Source organism: Vombatus ursinus, unplaced genomic scaffold (assembly GCF_900497805.2).
Source record: "Vombatus ursinus unplaced genomic scaffold, bare-nosed wombat genome assembly UNPS02000577.1, whole genome shotgun sequence".
Classification (NCBI taxonomy): Eukaryota; Metazoa; Chordata; class Mammalia; order Diprotodontia; family Vombatidae; genus Vombatus; species Vombatus ursinus.
Genome location: NW_020940355.1, coordinates 15,278,508 through 15,299,060, shown reverse-complemented (window position 1 = coordinate 15,299,060; position 20,553 = coordinate 15,278,508). Strand labels below are relative to the sequence as shown.

General features: G+C 38.0%; 1 protein-coding gene across 1 annotated transcript; it reads right to left on the bottom strand.

The window, feature by feature from the left end:
• Positions 1 to 5,533: 5,533 nt before the first annotated feature.
• GCM2 (glial cells missing transcription factor 2) lies at positions 5,534 to 20,349 on the bottom strand. The gene is made up of 5 exons (XM_027865916.1): positions 20,260 to 20,349; positions 11,475 to 11,727; positions 9,646 to 9,758; positions 8,609 to 8,731; positions 5,534 to 6,409 (listed from the first exon to the last, which is right to left on the bottom strand). The coding sequence occupies exons 1-5, from the start codon at positions 20,347 to 20,349 to the stop codon at positions 5,534 to 5,536; spliced, it is 1,455 nt and encodes a 484-aa protein (XP_027721717.1).
• Between the last annotated feature and the right edge of the window lie 204 nt (positions 20,350 to 20,553).

The following is a 20,553-nucleotide window of genomic DNA, read 5'->3' as shown; positions in this document are numbered from 1 at the left end:
GATAGAAGAAGGAGAGTGTGGGGGAAACAGAGAGAGAGAAAGAGAGAGAGAGAGAGAGACAGATAGATAGACAGAAAGAGACAGGGACAGAGAGAGACAGAGAGAGAGAGAGAGACAGACAGACAGACAGAGTGCCTCAGCCTCAGTTTGATCAGTTTTAAAGATGCAGCCTGTTCTGGCTACATAGCCAATTAAAGGAGGCTACACACACACCTACATGGTAGGATGCCACCATATTAGGCAATCTAGGCATGCCCAAGGCAAACCCCTTCCACATTTCTTCTGAACCTTAGACCCAGAGAGTAAGAGGGAAATTAGGGGAAGGAAGATCTTCTCTTTTCACCAGTTCAGTTCATCGTGCCAATTCTGCAAGTAAACTGTGATCTTCATCCTCTAGATGCAGCAGGAAAGAGAGAGTTTGTCTTAGTCTGGCCAATTTTAAAGAGTGTTCTGGGTATGCATCCTGTCAAAGGAGGCTACACCCATTCATGTAGTAGGAAAACACAGGATACAAAGTGCTTTCATGTTAGGTGATCTGGGAATGCCCAAGACAAGTCTCTTACATATGTATTTGAAAATGTTTTGTCTCTTCTTTCCCTACACTCTCTTCCTTGGCAAACTAATTCACTCTGCTGGCTTCAATTTCCACTTCTATTTTAGTGGCCATCTCCAGTCGACCTGATCTATATCTTGCTACTAGATCCAGATGACTCTGGAGGAGAAAATGAATCTGGTGACCTTGCACAGCCTTCCCTTACTTAAATCCAATTCATTTGCAAGTCATGGTATCACATTCCTAATATCATGGTCCTCTTCAAGAATGAAGGACAAAACATCTCCAAAGGCCTCATGATGGAAAATGCTATTCACAAAGAAGAAAGAACTATGGAGTTTGAATGCAGATAGAAACATACTATTTGCTATTTTTTTCTTCTGTTTTTTTTTGTTTCCTCTTTCTAGTGGTTCCTTCTATTGGCTCTAATTCTTACTTACATCACTAATGTGAAAATATGTTTAATAGGAATGTATATGTATAGCCTATATCAGATTGCATGCCATCTTGGGGCAGGAGGTGGGGAGGGAGAGGGAGAAAAATTTGAAGCTCAGAAGCTTATGGAAGTGATGGTTGATAATTCAAAATTAATTAATTAAAAAAATAAAAAAATAAAAGGGAGAATGAAGGACAAATAACAACACTTCTATACAGCTGACTCTAAAATAAATCATGTCCATTCCTACCTCCCCATGTATCTCTAACTCCATCAATTAATAAGCATTTATTAAGCACATACTATGTGTGAGGCACTGTGCTAAACACTGAGGATACAAAAAGAGGCAAAAGACTATCCCTGCCATCAAAGAGCTTACAATTTAATGGGGGAGACAACATGTAAACAAATATATACAAAGCAAGCTATATGCAGGATAAATAGGAAATGACTGGGAAGTTGCTGGAATTAAGAGGGGTTAGGGAAGGTTTTTCTGTAGAAGGTGGGATTTTGGTTGAGACTTAAAGGAAGCCAGGGAAACCAGTAGGTGGAGTTGGGGAAGGAGAGCATTCTAGACATGGGGGACAGCCAGGGAAAAGGCTGCAGGAGCTGAGAGAGATGGCAAGGAGGCCAGTGTCACAGGATCAAAGAGTCCACGTAGGGGAGTGCGGTATAAGAAGACTGGAAAGCTTGGAGGGAGTTGGGTTACGAAGGGCTTTGAATGCCCAACAGAGCATGTTGTATTTGATTCTAGAGGCAACAGGGAGACTGACAAAAACTTCTACTTGAAAGTACCTTAAATTAGATTTGTCAGGTGGGTAGTGAGTGCCCTATTTTTGGAAATGTTTAATTAGAGTCTGGAAAACAACTTGACAAATATTGCAATAGACGACCTCTGATGACCCTTCTAACTCTAAAGTCTAGCATTCTAAGCCCAAAATGGAAATCCTTTTTCTATTTATGGTATCACAATTTTTCTGCTTACGTGGTTATCTTTGAGTCATCTTTGACTCTTTTTTCTCCTTTACTCCTCACATCTATTCAGCTGCCAGTTCCTGTTTATGAAGCAGAGAGGTGGTGCGGTGGATAGTGCTGGGCCTGGAGACAAGAAGACCTGAGTTCAAATTCAGCCTCAGATACTTACTAGCTATACCATTCCGGGTGAGACACTTAACTGCTATCTGCTTCAGCTTTTTCGTCTGTAAAATGAGGGTAATAATAATACCTACCTCCCAGTTGTTGTAAGGATCAAATGAGGTAATATTTGTAAGGCACATAGTGGGCTCCATGTAATGTGTATCCCTTTCCTTTCTCCTTCACTATTAATTTATGCTCTGCAATTTCACTCTCATTTGTCATTTCCTTTCCCTTCATACAGCTACTACCCTAGTTCAGGCCCTTATCACTTCTTACTTAGACTATCATAATAGCTTTATAAATGGCCCCCTTGTCTCCATTTTCTATTTTCTTCAATCTGTCCTTTAAAGAACTGCCAAAATAATCTTCCTAATTCACAGCTCTGATCAAGACACTCTCCTGCTCAAAAATGTTCAGTATCTCCCTGTTTCCTATCAGATAAAACACAGATTCCTTATCCTGACATTCAAAGCTTTAACAATCTGGTTGTAACCTAGTCTGCTAGTTTTCCAGGCTCATTTCACAGAATCTTTTGCTGAAAGCCTTCCCTAATCCCTTTTATTCTAATGCCTTCTCTTTGTTAATATTCCCTATTTATCCTGTACACAACTTGCTTTATATCTATTTATTTGCACATTGTCTCCCCCACTAGATTGTAAGCTCCTTCAGGACAGGAACTGTCTTTTGTCTCTTTTCATATCCCTTAGCACAGTATCTACCACATATTTTTGTTTAGTTGTGTCAGTCATGCCTGTCTCTTCATGACCTTGTGGACCATACTGTCCTTGGAGTTTTCTTGGCAAAGATACTGGAGTGATTTGCCATTTCCTACTCCAATGGATTGAGGCAAATGGAGGTTAAGTGACTTGCCCAGGGTCATACAGCTCATAAGTATCTGAGATCAGATTTGAACTCAGGTCTTCCTGATTACAGGCTCAGTGCTCTATCCACCAAGCCACCTAGCTGCCTTTTCCTGGCACATAGTAGGTACTTAATACATATTTGTTGATTGACTTCCTCATTGAAAACTCTATTTCAGCCAAACACTGTTCCCCTAAATCATCCTGCCTTCTTTTTCTTCCAAACCTTTGCACACTAATTCTGCCGTATCAAGAATAATTTATTTACTCCTTTTAATAACCATCTTCATCATTTAACATCCTTTTCCTTTTTTTCCAGATCCTTCCCCTATTAGAAGTGATCTTTCTCACTCAGAAGCTCATATTCCACTCTGATCTCTCATCCATTTTTGAAATTTTATTATATTTATTTGTGTACATACTTCATTTCTACCCATTTTCTCATCATGTTAGAAAGTAAGCTTCCTGATGAGTGTGATAAAGAATTTTATCTTTGTATCTTCAGTGTTTAGCCCAGTACTCATTCATAGTAGGTACTCAATAATGAACATTGAATTTAATTAAATACTTAAAAGTATCAAGTGCTGCATAAAAATAAGGTAAGCCAAACCTGGGTCACAGGTGTGATTTATAATAAAACTTGTAAAAAAGCAAATATAATTTTAATTACAGATGACTATAATTAAATAAAATATTAGTATTGAAAACTGAAGGCTAAAAAGCAATCACAGATGAACCAGCAGGCTTTGAAAGTTACATGTTCAATTTATTATACTTGAAAAGGAAGCTGTACATAACAGGGGATTCACAGTTACAGGCATGATCTTCTTCTATTCTTCTGTGTATATAATAGAGCTTATTTTGATGTTTGTTGAGTTGAGAATAATGACAATTTATTTTTTTTAAAAAAGCACTCTGACAGCTAAACAGAAACAGTTCCCTAATTTGCTAGTGCTTTAAAAAATTTTTTTCATGGTAGATAACACCTTCAGAGTCATAATGTTCATATGCTACATACACATTAGCTTATTCTTTGATAAGTTCTTTCCTGTTTGTCTTGTTCCTATCAGTGTGTTATGTAATTGCAGTAATGAGTCAGGTGCCAGATAGTCCTCCTATGCATGCATCTTCTTAAGATACAATGCTACTCTTTGGATTTGGCCCCTGGGGGCAGAAGTAGGAGCTTTGGAAGAGTCTGCAACGAGGAAAATTTAAGCTTGATGTCAGGAAAATAAACTGCTTAAGAATTATAGCTGTCCCAATGTGGAATAGGCTGCCCTTGGAGGTGATTGGCTCCCTCTTCTTGATGGTCTTCAAGCAGACTGGACAACCACATGGCCAGTGGGGTATTCTTTTCATTGTGAATCTGAGATTCTATTCACCCAACTTTTAAAATATAACATTTTCTGAATTATTTCAAACAAACTATGGTACATGTGCATGATAGGCATACTAGAAAGTTTATGTGTATATATAAACATCCATACATACATATGTACATGTACATATTTCCCTCAACAGGTCAAAATGATCTATTTCTTCCCTCAGTTTAGTTATTAGCTTTGGAAACTGAGCATTTTCAGAGTGGTTCTCTAGTTATACCAGATTCCACTACTAAGTGTTAGAAAGCAAATTTCCAATCTATTCAATATAGACTTGTATAAAATGTGCTAATGTGAACTTCCATTTCTTCTTTTGGCATGAAGAAATCAAGAACCTCTGATATACCAATTTAAATACATTGTTTTTGCATGTAGTAAAAAAAATAGCAAGTTTCATTTAGAATGGGAGGAAAGGAAGAGTGATATTCTTGGGAAATGAAAACTAAATATCAGTTGTAGTTTTAAAATTACATCAAGATAAATACATTTTAATACAATAACAATCGATAAATCATGCTACTGTTAGGCTTTTACTGTTTAAAACATTAGTAATTGTTACATTTATCTTCATTTGAAAATCTAAATAGCCTTTTTCCCCCAAAAGAAAAAATAGTGCCCCTAAAGAGCTCACTCAATAGTGTTCTGCTCAGTAAACTTAGCCAGCTGCATGTGTAGATATTGCATACAGACAAATAATCTTCTGAAAGTTACTTATCAGCTGTAGAAATGAAACATGAGATCATATGCAATTGACCTAATGTCATCTTCTCCATTAAGATGGAGTCAGAAGATCTAGGTTCTGCTCTATGCTTCTCCATTAATTAGCCTCATTGTTTAAGTTCTTGTCATTTCAGTTTTATCATCTATAAAATACAAATAATAATACCTAGTAATAATATAGAAATTTTGAGGATAGATCTGGACTGTATGTCTGTCTTCCAAGGGCTAGTCAATCAGATGATTGGTCATGAAATCATAAAAAAAAATTTTTGTCACAGCAACTCATGAAGCCATCTATTAAGGTGTGGGTTATAATCTGTGTCAGGGAAGGGAGTATCTGCACCAATGAAATCATGGATCACAAAAGTATTGCAATCATCACTTGCATGATGTGTGAGCATGCTCTCAAAACTGTAATCAGTTTTGTTGAACTTCAGATTGTCCTTCAGAAGTCCTCATTCTCACATCTAAAGAGCTGATCTACTTGATCAGAATAACTGTTTCCAGGGGCCAGCCCGAATTGATACACATCCCAAGCATCTACTCGCTTTCCCTTGGTTGGAATTGGTTCCTCAATGTATGCCAAAGTGGATTTGCTTTCTTGACAGTCATCTTGAATCTTAACTTCTGGATAGATGGTCCTCGGGGTGCAATCTGACATGTGGCTACAGCTCTGAAGGCTTTTTACATCACATACATTGTTATTGTATTTCACAACAGGTGATTTATAGGCCTGATAAGATACTTTAGTGGTGGTGGTGATCACGGTCTGCAGAGCTGGAGCTGCTGGTGAGGCACTCCCTAAGTACCTGCAGGAGTATTCTGAATTATAAGGGTGAGTGGCAGGGGCCTGGAACTGTCCATGGTTATTCCTCTCCCCACAGCCAGTTTTCCCAAGAGTTGCTTTCCTCCCATGATGTTTATTGGAGACATCCAAGTTCTGATCATGGGTACTAAGTGAATTGACACTACACTGTGGTCCATTGAGATAAGTCCAATCTGTGTCATTGTGTTTTTTACTGGAATCTCTGTAGAGGTTGGGATATGGGCTAGAGTTTATGTAATTGGGAACTGTGAATTCATAGCCACAAGTTGGCCTAGACATATAGATCCTAGGATTTGGGCATTTCTGAAAGGGTGGAATTATGTCTTCTTGAAAGCAGGCTGAGTCATAGGTAGCTTTGTAAGGATCAGATTTTTGGAAAGAAGGGTAAGGCTGAGCCAGAATAGGAAAGCTGGTGTCTATACTAAACCTTTCTAGGTTTTCTGAGCTGGATGAAATATTTATGAAATGACCACTGGTGTCTTGATACTGTTCAATCTGAAAAATGAAACAAAGGCAGATGAAGAATTAGATGATGTGCATCTTTTTGACATACAGTGATAGCAGTAAACTATATCAGTTTTGCCCCAGTACACTTCTGTAATTAGGAAAAACAGCAAAGGATTGCAAGAGTAACCTAACTGGAAGAAAAGTGTTAAAAATGAATAATGTATCTTTCAAATAGATTAGGATACAAAGCCTCATCATCCTCTATGCTAACATTTTCATGGAAATTATACTTTCTTCATTCTATACCAGCAATGTTGTTGTTAGCTCCTGTAACTTGGAGGAAAAGCAAAGACTTCAGAACTTTCACAGGAAAAGCATTTTGAGATAGCAGCTCCAAACAGTAAGCTAGTCAGTCAACAAACATCGAATAATTGCTATATGTGAGACATTGTGCTAAGTGCTGGGGATAGCTCAGGAGGGAAACTAGGGCTAATTAAGGAGGCAAGCCCTAAAAAATGAAGAAGAAAAAAAAAGATCCTATACTTCTGTGTCCTCTCCAGTGCATAGCACAGCAGGGAGCACAAAGCAGGCTGACTATCTGAATCTAAGCTAAACCAGAGGGGGAAATAACTTCTTCTCAGACATCTACGACTAATTAAAAATAACTAAACTTCCATTTCCACTGGCAATACATGATTTTTATCTAGTCCTTAGGTTAATGTTTAGATTTAATACGCTTATGTGGGAGAAGGTGGTTTCCCTCATGTGATAGTAGAAGTGTGCAGAGAGAGCAGAGAAGAGGTTGATTATATAGGGTAAAGCTGGATAGGAGATTGCCTGCAGGTATCATAGGGAAGAATGACAGTATCCGTTTTAGGTGGCCTCTGAGGAACTGTGATTAGTAATTTGTACTATTATGATTACATCAGGTCGTATGGGACAATTATGTTTCTTAGATATATCATTTAAGGGGTAGCTCTCTAAATTACCTTGTAACCCTGACCCTCCATGGATTATGGTAGAGAGCAAAACCAGTTGGAGGAACCAACCCCTAGGTTAATAAATTAATATTCCTGACATGTAGGGCATTATACTAAACATAAGAAGAAAAGGAAGCCACAGTTTATATAGCTTGAGGGTAAGTGTGGCCACTAGGAAGAATATGGAGTGATAGCAGGCAACTCAGCATGGCTGAGTGGGGGGAATGGTGTCTGTCTTTTTTTTCAGTATTATCCCCATGGCTTCTGAGCTTATGACACTTATTTAGTTCAGAGGATCATAGATTAGGGCTGGAAGAGAGCTAAGAGGCCATCTAGTTTAACTCCCTCATTTTACAGATGAGGAGACTGAGTACCAGTGACTTGCCCAAAGTCACACAAGTAGTAATTGAGAGAGGCAGGATTTGAACACAGATTTTACAGATAAGGAAACTGAGATCCAAAGAGGCTGAGTGATTTGTAAAAGGCCATACAGCAGAGCAAAGATCTAAACCCAGGCCCCCTGACTACCAATCCAACACAATGCTTTTGCCATTGCAACACTGGGCACACCGTGAAACTGTCCTTAGAAAACAAGTTTTCTGAGGCAGCTAGGTGGTGCAGTGGATAGAGCGCTGGCCCTGGAGTCAGGAGAACCTGAGTTCAAATTTGACCTCAGACCAAACATTTGACACTTACTAGCTGTGTGACCGTGGGCAAATCACTTAACCCCAACTGCCTAAAAATAAAACAAAAAAACAAAAAAGGTTCCTGGGCTGAATTGCCAGGAAATTTTTTGTCTTGTCCCTAAGTTAATAACTTGAAAGAATCCCCAATGTGCATAATATTCAGCTTATTTTTGTGTTAACATTTAAAAAAGAGAGTACTCTCAAATTCTTTCTCTTCCCTTTATTTTTCCTTGTCTCAATCAATCAACAAGTATCAATTAAGCAACTACTATGTTCCAGGCACTATAAAATGTGCTGAGAATTGAAAGGCCAAAGTGAAAGTCTTTGCCCTCAAAGAGTTCACATTCTATGGGGGGAAACAACATGCATATAAATAAATAATGGAACCTTACCAACCTCTTAGGGTTCTAATGAGTATAAAATGGAAAAAAAAAATAGGAGCTCATTAAGGGCAGGAACAGGAGTTTTTTTTTCTTCAGGATGTCCCCATACAGTAGGTTCTTAATACATTTTTTTAATGAATAAATAAGCATTTTTATACTTTTTAAACTCTAAAGCAACATAGAAACACAAGGCAATACCTGGGACTCCATGTTCCTCTTTTTTTGAGCCTGGTGAGATGATATTTGTCTCTTGATAGCACTTCTTCTTGCTTCTGTCTCTGATTTACTTTCTGGTCTTGGATGATCGTGAACTCCCTTAGCCTGTATCCCGGTTCAAAACATTAATCACATACGTGTTTACCTAAGTGTAGACAGGATGCTAAACAATTCCAAGAATCCTGACTTTTTAAGAACAAAGATTTAGTATAATGGTTTATGAGGTACCATATAAAAGGCTTTACGTTTACCAGAAAGTGCTATCATTGTGTAGCTACATTGAACAAGATTCTTCACATAAACTATACTAGATATATTTAGAATACCATTTAGGACTATTTAGGCATGACATGAAGAAGGGGAAGAAAAGGGAATAAGCATTTCTATAGTTCCCACTATGTACCAGGCACTTTACAAATATGGTTTCATTTGATTCTCACAACAACCCTGGAAGAAAGGTACAGTTATTATGCTCATTTTACAGTTGAGGAAACTGAGGCAAGCAGAGTTTAAGTGATTTGCTCTCATACAGCTAGTAAGTGCTGGAGGCTGGATTTGAACTTAGGTCTTTCTGACTCCAGCTCAACACTCTATCCACTATGCTACCTAACACAGTACACTAGGAAATAGGAGATTTGGATTCTAATCCTTCTTTTCCTTTCCCTCTGGTCCCTAACCAGTTGTGTGACTTTGAGACCTCTCTGAGTCTCAATAACCTCACTTGTCAAATTGAAGATAACACCCTATCCCACTGAAGGACAGGACTTAAACAATTGATATCTTAAGGTATTTCGGTATATTTGGTGCTCAAATTTATCACAGCAAATGGTTTCTTCCACTTAATATGGCTCAACTTTTGAGCCTTGGAAAAATGATTCAACTTCCCTGGGCCTCATTTTCCACACCTATAAGATGAGGGGATTGGACTAGACAGCTTTTGAGGATATTTCCCACTCTGGACTTACAGTTCCATATAGAATTGGTCTAAATCCTTATCACAAAACACAGATTTATCTTACCTGGAAAAATATTGCCTTGCCATCGAGCCTCCAGAAGTTGGTAACAGGGTAGCCACTGTGACCTCGGCAAGGTATCAACTCTAAAGCTGAATTACAATTGGGACATGCTTTTTCTGCAAGATCAAGGGAAGATATTAGTGGATCTCTCTCTAATAAAAACACTACCACCACAAACCCTTCAAGCTGATGGAAAGATAATAGTTATGCTTCAAAATCCAGTTTGTTATCTTAGATCATTTGACCAGTGACCAAGCTAATTCACTCCATCTAAACAGCTTAGCACACAAGAATATCTCACCACACATCTTTTTTTTGTGTGTGTTTTAGTGACCACAAATTCCCATGATTCTTTAAAGAGTCTGCCCACATAATTAGCTAAGACACAAGTGCAAGAAAAGAAGCAGAGAATCTGGGCTCAATAAAATTTGTGTCTCAATTTGGGAGGTTGCCTCCTTCCTTTGTCTTGTTCATTCCTCCCTTCTAGCCCATACCCAGATTTTACCAACGCCTTCACAACTTTCCACCTTTACTTGTTGCCTGGGGAAACCTGAAGCTAAGGTATGAAATGATAGAGCTATTTAAACAAAGGACAGGACATCCTTCATGGCTTCTGGAAATCTGTCTTTCTAGTCACTTACATAAGTGTAATTTGAGTACTGCTCCTTCCCTCCTCACCTCATAACATCCTTTTCATCTGCCTGTCACAAATGGGGTGAAGCATTGGGATTGTATCTCTAGGAGTGTCTTGTTAAAATGTAAACATTTGGGGCAATGCACTAATGGAGGTAGCATGCTGTAGGGGGAAGAACACTGGACCAGAAGACATGGATTCCAATCCTGGTCCTGCCATTGTTGTGTGACACTGTCACTTAGCTTTCTGGGTTCTGTTTTCCTCATCTATAAAATTAGAACATTGGACCAGATAATCTCTCAGCTCTAAAGTTCCACAGTTTTTATATCTCCAAGCTTTAACCTTAGCTGTAATGCTGATGCCTGTGTTTGGGCTATAGTAGGGTATGTAGGATGGATTACAATAACCACCCCAATTCTTATCCCATCCCATACTTGTGTAAAGATTTCTTGTGAGTAGAACTACCACTTCTGAGTAGACAGGAGTCAAAAGGAGCTCTGAGTGCACTGGAGTTATGCCAGTAATACAAAGAGGAGTAGAAGGGAGACCTTGTTGTAAAAGGAGTATTATTCTAAAAACCAGTATTTCTCCATGGTGGTGAGAAGGAAAGAGGGATGATGTTTTGACATTTGTAGCCCTGGAATAAAGGGCACTTATTATTTTATGAAATCATGAACATGGATAAATATGTCTGGTATTGAGCAAAACTGTGGAGTAGATAAAGTTAGCCTTGGGAATTTTCTAACTTAAGAGAGTATCTCTCTTCCTTTTGGTTCCCCCTGGCTCCCCTAAGGGGGCATTCCTACAGGGAGAGAGCCATCTTCTTAAATTAGAAGATACCCAAGGCAAACTTCATCTGCTCCACAATTTTGCTTAAGACCAACCATGTCTGCCCATGTTCACAATTTTATAAGATAATAAGTGACCTTTTATCTGAGTGCTTAAAAAAAAATTCCACTTCCTTCTCATCACCATGGAAAAATACTGATTTCAGAATAATACTCCTATTACAATGAACTCCCACTTGTAGTCCTCCTATAGGACCTTTAACAGGTCACTTAACTCCTCTGAGCTCAATTTCCTTATCTGTTAAGTGAGGGGGTTCGATAAGATCATGTCTAAAGCCCCTTCAAGATCTAACATTACGTGACTCTGACTCATTTCTTCCCTCGCCCTTACACCCCCCACCCCATCTTACTTTGCTGCTTTTGCCGGGCCTTGTCACAGATGGCAGGCCGAAGTTGCAGCCTCGAACCATCTGGTAGGTAACAGCTCCGTGCACACACCACCACGCCAAGGCAAGACTTCTTGAGGATCAGGCAATTGTGGTTGTTGGTGTTCCGCATGGCCCAGCCACTAAGATGGCGCTGAGCATTCTTCTCGTCTCCTCGGTAGATGAAGCGCACGTAGCCATCTGGCCATTCTCTGAAGTTATCAAAGTGTTTGGGCTCCTGAAAGACATGGGGGATGGAGAACAGGAGTTTGGGAATGGAGAAGAGAATGGGATAGGGAAGAAGAGAAAAGGAAGAAAGAGATTGAAAAAGAGAATGCATTAGATAAAAGCAAACTAGCATAGAGAAAACTAGATGTTCAGCCCTCCATCTACTACATTAAAAAAAAAAAATCAGAATTTACTTTAATGAGAACTGGTTCTTTTCAAAGCCAAAAAAAAAAAAGAAAGAACTTGGAAAGACTTACGTGAACTGATGCAAAGTGAAGTAAGCAGAACCAGGAGAACATTGCACATAGTAACAGCAATATTGTACAATGATCAACTGTGAATAATTTAGCTATCCTGAGCAATACGGTGATCCAAGACAATTCCAAAGGATTCATGATGAAAAATTCTACCCACTTCCATAGAAAGAACTTATGGAGTCTAAATACAGATCAAAGCATACTATTTTTAACTTTCTTTATTTTTCTCATGGTGTGGGTTTTTTTGTCTCTGTTTTCTTTCACAACATGACTAATATGGAAACATGTTTTGCATGATTGTACATGTATAACTATTATAAAATTGTTTACTGTCTCAGGGAGGGGGGAGGTAAGGGAGGGAGAAAAAGAATTCAGGACTCAAAATTTTAAAAAATGAATGTTAAAATTGTTTGTACGTGTAATTGGGAAAATAATATTCTAAATTAAAAAAATTAAAGCCAAAAAAGGAGATTACTTTGACACAGAATAGAGTACAGTTATCTTTTTTATGAATCAAGTAAATCATAGTCTGATGATAATCTTGATGATGAAATGGGATATTGGCAGGAGCACTGGGCTTATATTCAAAGGAGCTGAGCTTAAGTCTCATCTCAGACACTTATTAGTTATGTGAACTTGGGAAAATCATTTCATTTCTATGATACTAATTTCCTTCATCTGTGAAGTCCTTCTCACTTTAAAATTCTCCAAAATTTCCTGCAGTTCTACAATTCCAGGATTCTATGAAAATATTTCCAAGAGCACCAGTGAATAGTGTTGAACTTGGAGTCAGGAAGAACTACATTCAAATCCTGCCTCTGGCATGTACTAGCTGTGTGACTCAGGATGAATCGCTTAACTTTTCTCAGCCTCAGTTTCCTCATTTCTAAAATGGGGTACCTACCTCACTAGATTGTTGTGAGGATTATATGGCATTATATACATATATATGTACAGTGCTTTATACACTTTAAAGCACTATTACTATATATCAGTTGACAGAATTCCAGTACAAGATGATTTACATATTCTATTCTCTTTTCATTGAAATAGGATTTAACCTGTAAGCATCTTCACCTCTCTACAGGGTTCTTTCTCCAGAGTATAAGACTCACTGGTGAATCAACCCTAGTCCTAATAGCACTTTTATGAATTAAGTACATAGTACAAAAACATTGACTTCCCCCAACTCTCACCTGTCGTTCTTTCCTCACTCTACAGTCATACATCCCTCAAAGTAAAAAAGGATGCTTTGGACAAGTGATAGGGAATCTCCTTATATCAGTGTGCCATTGAATGAAGAGAAATGGGAGGTAGCAGAGTGTATGGAAAGAATACTCCATTTCGTGTCAGAAGATCTGAGTTTGAATCCTGGCTCAGATCCTTTCTAGCTGAATGGTTTCAAGAAAGTTATTTAGGATCTCTAATCCTAAAATTTTCTCATCTATAAAAAAAGGGGTTAAATTGATGGTCAAGAATGCATTGTCTAGTTCTAAATCTATGTCCAGTGATTCCACAACCTGTCCTGCAAAGTATCCCATGCCTCTCAAATATACTGAAGCACTGGCATGCGCTGGAGAAAAATCTTGAGTGACCAAAAGAGTCCAGTTGGGGTGTCCGGGTCACACTCCATAAAAATGTCTAAATGGTGTGTAAAATAATGTCTTAGAACAAGGGTCTCCAAAGTGGAATGTGCATGTCCTAGGAGGTGTGCAAGACAATCTAGTGGGCTATGTGAAGAAAGTATTAGAACTGAAGAGAATAGCAGAGCCATGCATCAGGCTTAAAGCTGCTGCCTGCTTCTCCTTCCCCTTATCTGCACCCAATGCCTTCCCAGGCTGGGGGCAGTCATTTTCCTCTAGTCCCCTAAGCACCTCATCTTCTTTCCCCTGCAGAAATGGCATACATGTTATATGCCCTCTGATTTGGATGCACACACTACCTGTATTGGAGAATATACTGGGGCCTGGAGAGGGTGGAATTAGACATACTTTCCAGACCTGGAAGTGGGGGAAGATGCAACAGGAACATGCCAACCTTCCTTTCCTGAGAGCAGATACTGTTCTGGGGCTCACCCTCAAGAGAAGGTGCATGGGAAGTGTACCACACAAGCCTGGACGACTAGAGGTACATTTATAGAATTATAAGGTGGGAAGGGGCCCTCCTTGGGCTCAGTTGACCAGGTTTGCCATGGGCAGGGGATGGGGTGGCACGAAGTGCTTTTTGATAATTTGAGCTCTTTGAAGGTAGGGATGGGTTTTCATTTTTATCTTTATATTCCTAGCTCCTAGGACAGTGACTTGCACATAGCAGGCATTTCAGAAGAGTTTAAGGCAGTGTGGCATGTGAATTGTAAGTGAAATGAATTACAAGCAGTTTTATCTTTCCTTCCCAGTGGGATTAGACCCAATAGTTGTAAAGCACCATGAAATCCTCAAATGGATGCCTTTTCCCCAATGTTATAAAATAAGGAAGGAAACAAGCATTTTCTGATGACCTACCATGTGCCAGGCACTGTGCTAAGGACTTTATGAATATCTCATTTGAACCTCACAACAACCCTGGGAGGTAGGTGCTATTATTATCTTCATTTTACAGCTGAGGAAACTGAGTCAGAGATAAAGCATTTTGCCCAGGGTCATACACTTAGTTAGTGTCTGAGGCTGAATTTGTTCTTGAGTCCAGGTCTAGAGTTCTATTTACTGTACCACCTAGCCGCCTTTGTGAATGTCACAAATAATTAGTGAAATAGTGACATAAAAAGAACATAATAATACTTTAGCATTATTATTTTAATATTTGGAACCAATAAATCACCAAATTCTAGTGGTAAAAGGGATCTTAAATAAAAATTTGATGGGAATTAACTCAAGCCACATGAATATTTTCAAGTTAATGCTCTCTCATTAGGACAAGATGCATTGATTAGGAAAAATGATTTTCCTCAACTCTGAAAAGGATCTTTTTTCCTAGACATATAGAAAATCAGCAAAAATATGTAAGACCGAGAGTAATTCCCCAACAATTCAAAATAGTTCCCCAATGAAAAAACAGTTCTCAAAAGATTTGTAAATTATTTTCAACCATATGAAAGACTGCTCCAAATCATTAAGAGAAATGAAAATTTTAAAAATTCTGAGGTTTCACTTCATACCCATCAAACTGACAAAGATGCCAAAGGCTGGAAATAGTCAATGTGGGAGGGGCTGTAGAGAGACTGGCCCACTATTACACTGTTGATGGAGTGCTGAACTGGTCTAACATTTCTGAAAAATAATTTAGAATTATGCTTTTAAAAAGTAACTAAAATATCTTCATGGAGCTCAAAGACAGAAAGACAGAAACAAATTTATATTCTAAAATATTTATGTCAGTACTTTGTGTAGAAGCAGAGAACTGGAACCCATTGGTTGGTAAATAGATAAATAAACTGTAGCACAAGAATGTAATGGAATTCTACTATGCTACAAGAAATGGTGACTATGAAGAATTCAAAGGCACATGGGAAGTCTTTGGCCACTAGGTGGTGCAGTAGAAAAAGTCCTGGACCTAGAGTTAAGAAGATATAAGTTCGAATCGAGCCTTAAACACATACCAGCTGTGTGACCCGGGGAATATCATTTAATGTCTGTCTGCCTCAGTTTTCTTACATGTAAAATGGGAGTAAGAATAGGATCTACTTCCCAGGGCTGCTGCGAAGATAAAGTGAAATAATATTTATGTAATATTTTGCAAATTTTAAGGTACTATGTAAATGTTTATAATAATGATAACAATGGTAATAATAAATGCAGAGTTAAGTAAACAGAACCAGGAAAATAACAACAACGTAAATAGAAAAAAACAATAAAGTGAAAATGAATGCTATGATATTATAATGCTGAAACTTGGCCTCCACCCCAATAGATGAGAAATTGTACTTTTCTCCTTTTCTCCCTCCCTGTCTCTGGTGGAAGACTATGGAAGCAGAATGGTAATGGTAATAGGCTGGTTGGTTTTGGTGAATTGCTTTTTTGTTTGCTTGTTTGTTTTTAAATCTTTGTTTCAAGGGAAAGTTTTTTGAGTAGGGGAAGAGAAGGGGCACGTTGGAAAATGAACATGATGTTAAAAAGGATCAATAAAACATTAAAAAAAATAATGCTGTCACCAAGGAAAATTAAACCAGAAAAATACACTGGAAATGTTGATCATAAGCCTTATATTTTATAATGCGTTAGTCACTGAGTAATATCTGGATTTTCAAGAAATGTGTGATAGTGGTCCTTTATCAAAATAGATTTCAATATATAAATATCTTTACTTATATCCCTTGCATATATTCTCTTCACCAACTACCATCCCTTCCCCACCCAAAAGTCAGTCTGACTGCCTTTACTAAAGCTGTTTTAATCCCTGGATGGTAAACTGAGTCAACCTCTTTATTTTACAAATGAGAAAAATGAAGTCCATAGAGATTTACTGCCTTGTCCAAGGACACACAGGTATTAAGTGACAGAGATCAGAATCAGACACAGATCTTCTTATTCCAAATCTAGGGCCCTTTCCATGATAACACACCACCTTAATACTGACCACAATGAAAGATGCCCCTAAATCTTCCTCTAAAACCATGGATACTGGCCTCTGACTAGATTAAAAAAATGGAGATAAAATAAAGCCCCAAATGAAATACAACCAATGTGCGGTTAATTTTAATTATGAAGCAACTGCAATAGTCTAAAAAGAACCATGATAGGCTTAATTTAAAATGCTTTCTTATTTGAAAAAAGAAACTGCAATTTTCATTTCCTCCCCTCCCCAGAATATAGAGACCCTTCTCTTTAAGACTCATGTAAAGGAAGAGAACCAATACTGCATTTGAAAATCATTCACTATAAGAAAGAGAGAAGTGATTGTGATCAGTGAATGTCCAGTCTCTGAGAGGAAGAAAAGGGTTTTATTTAGCACTTTTTTTTTCCATTTCTTTTTTCCTTCCTTGAAGGGACCACAATATCTTTACTAACAATAGATAAAAGGATGCACTTTGTTATTTGCATGTGTCAGTTGTCATGGTCAGGTAGGAGGTAGAGTGAATAAAGTGCTAGGTCTGCAGTTAGGAAGAGCTGAGTTCAAATCTGGCCTCAGACACCTACTGTCTGTGTGACCCTGGACAAATCACTTAACCTGTTTGTCTCAGTTTCCTCATCCACAAAATGGGGATAATACCAGAACCCAGCTTCCAGGGTTGTTGTGAGGATCAAATGAAATGATAATTATAAAACACTTAGCTTGCTATATAAATGTTAGCTAGTCTTATAGGCAACTGTGCTGTACTGTAAAGAACACTGGACTTGTAGTCAGAAGACGTGAGTTCAAATCCCAGAGTCACTAATTGGTGCTTGCATGATCCTGGTTTCTCTGAGTCCTGGTTTCCTAATTTGTCAAATGGAGAAAATACTATTTCTACTACTTACCTGATAAAGGCACAAAAAGGAGGATCCTATGTGATAATTTATGACAAGCCTTTTGTAAACATAAAGGTTTTATATGAACTTCAGCTATTGATTATTGATTTTAAAAAGTTATTTGTATTGGTGAAGAATTCTAATTTACTGATTAGTTATTGGGTAGACAAGACTAGGTCGGGCCAATCAACCCTTTCCCTCACCAGGTTGAGAGGGCTGAAGAAAGGATGAAGGAGAGGGTCAAGAGCAGATCTATTCTAAAGTGACTTTACCATCTTAAAAGCAGCACTTTGTTTCATTGTATCTTAGTCTCTCTCAATCCAAGAGAACATGAACTCTCCAAAGGCAGCACTTTTTCACTTTTGCTTTTGTATTGCCAGTACCTAGAACAATACCTTGTAAATATTAGTTACTCATCATAGGTTCACAGATCTAGAACTAAAAGGGCCTCGAAGACCATTTTGTCAAACTCTCTCATTTTACAGATCAGAATATGAGGCAGGGAAGGGGTGTGTGTGTGTGGTTTGAAAGACTTGTTCCAAGTCACAGAGGTGTCAGGTTTCAGAGGCAGGATTTGAATCCAGGTCTTCTGACTCCAGAGCCAGTGATCTTTCCATTGTACCATGATGTCACCAATAATAAATGTTTATTTAACTGAATTTTCTAGTAAAGCTTTTGAACCCAGACCTTGTACTGATTGAATTGAAGAGAAAAGTGTACAACATAACCGTAGCCAGGGAATGATCAGTCAGTTTTCCTTGGGGTTGAGAGTTAGTTTGTTGGGAATAGGATAGATAGAAAAGAAACTTTTGTGGGTGGCAGCTTTGGGGTTTGGTGGCAGAAAACTAATCTTGCCCTTCCAGGAATACTTTTTCACACAACCAAATGGATAATATGTTCAAAGTCCAAAAACTGTAGAAGGATTTCCAAAGTGGGATTCATTTTCTATATATTGACCTCTCACTTTTAAAAATCCAAATCTCCTCATAACAACTTTAGTGACATTTTTGTATCTCTGGAAATATTACATCTGTTCTCTACCTAGGAAATGGAAAGAAAGAAAAAGAAAGAACTAACATTTATATAGTGCTGACAATGTGCCAGACACTATGCTAATTGTTTTATGATTATTATTTCATTTGGCCACAGGAGCTCTCCCTTTCACTCAAAGAGAGAACTAATTATGTTTATTCATTTAAGAACTCAGTCTATTTTTGACAAATATCAAAATTAAACCCTTTCATAGGATTTAGAGCTGGAAGATACCTTAGAGATCATCTACTCCAATCCCTTTAATTCATAAATGATGAAACTGAAGACCAGAGAGTTCCTGTGATCACACAGGTAGTAAATAGCAGAGCTGGGATTTGAAGATGAATCTTTTGACCCCAAGCTCTATACTTTACCACACATCATGGATTTAGTACAATAAAGAATTCAATATTTTAAGATTGTAGTTACACATCAATTTAGTGAAGAGCCAGGGCTCTTAGATCTCATCTCCCAAGCCAACATTCTTTCCCCTGTCCCACATTTTTTATGAAGTGGCCAGGTTAGGGTTCTGTGGTCATCAGTTTCCTTACCTCATCAAATGAAATCTTTCGATTAACTAATTCCTAAGGTCTAATTGACTCTAAACTCTTTTTGTCTTATGATTGCCTATAAACTCTAGGTCTCTTGACTAGAAGTCTATGATTCCATTAAACAAAGCTGCCTCTAACTCTCCTAAGACGCAGTTATTTTCTAAATATATAGAATTAGGTTCCATTTAGTCTAATGTCTTCATTTTACAGATTAGAAATATCTTTCTAGACTTTTAAAGGCTCACATAAGGAAGTCATTTAAGTTGCTTTCTAATTATACCTTTTTTCCCCCCCAAAATGATACTACTCAGTCTAATTACTTACCTTATTCACTAGTTTTGAATTCTGCTGATTTTGGATGGTTGAAAAATCAATCAGTGAGCACTTATTAAATGCCTAGTATTATACTAATTCTGGGGATATAAAGAAAAGCAAACAAACAAACAACAAAAAAGAAACAGTCCCTGCCTTCAAGTAACTTAGTTTAGGGGAAACAACATGGTTTCTTCCAAAATTCAAATCCACTGTTAAAGAAGGCAGATATACCATGGTTGTGTATATTCAAGAGAATGATATTTAGTCTTGGAGGGCAGTATGAGAAGTAGAGCAACAAAAATGGTTTGAGCATTGCCAGTGTTACTGGAAGAGGTTTCCTACTGTGACTCCTTTGCAATGGACAATTCTCAGTCTGATGTAGAGACTGGCAAATTTGAATAAAAATTAGTTACATTATTTCATAGTCACACCTCATGTTTTTACTTAGAAGTAATAATATGTAAATCATATGAAATAGTCTTTAAAATCTTTCCTGTACATTTCAAGAAAAACACAAGTTTTCTTTTTCTAAGAGTAACTTTACTAAATGAAAATTGTGGCCCAGGCTTCAGGGAGAAATTTTTGGGAGAATCAGGATGTGGAGATCAGAGATGCATTTGTGTTCTCTCTCTTATCCTATTTCAATCTAATCACTTCAAAATTGCATGACAAAGTAAAATTTCTGAAAGTTGACTTGTTGACGGTAGGGTCACAGTCTCTATCCCTTTCCACTGCAAGAGACTGAGGGGCTTATTTCTGGAAAAATAGGAAACTGGACCTAAACTTCAGGTCATTACTCCGATAAAGGGTTTCACTGGTATCTATGCAAAATAAAACTAAATAGTTGGCAGAAAGATAGATAGATGTACATTTCTGCCTTTCTTTTGAAGGAAAACCGCAGTGGTCTCAATAGACCTAGCTCTTCAACGCAATTCTCACTTACTTGAGGCATTTTGGGATCATTGATGTCCCAGTTGAGTTTCATTCCGTAGGAACACGTGCAGTCGACCTCCTCAAAGGCATCCGTTGCCATTTTTGACCTTCTCTTTCTCTGCTTTCCTTACTCTTCCTTGCCCCAAGGGGATTGGGGAAACACTTCCACCCAAGCCCCCGACCCTGAGATTAAAAAAAAAAAGGGACAATAATTTTCAAACTGAGAAGGAAGTTAGAGGGGTTTTTCCCCTATTAAAATAAAAAGAACTAAGTTTTAGAAATTAAGGAGGCCAGTGAGGGAGAG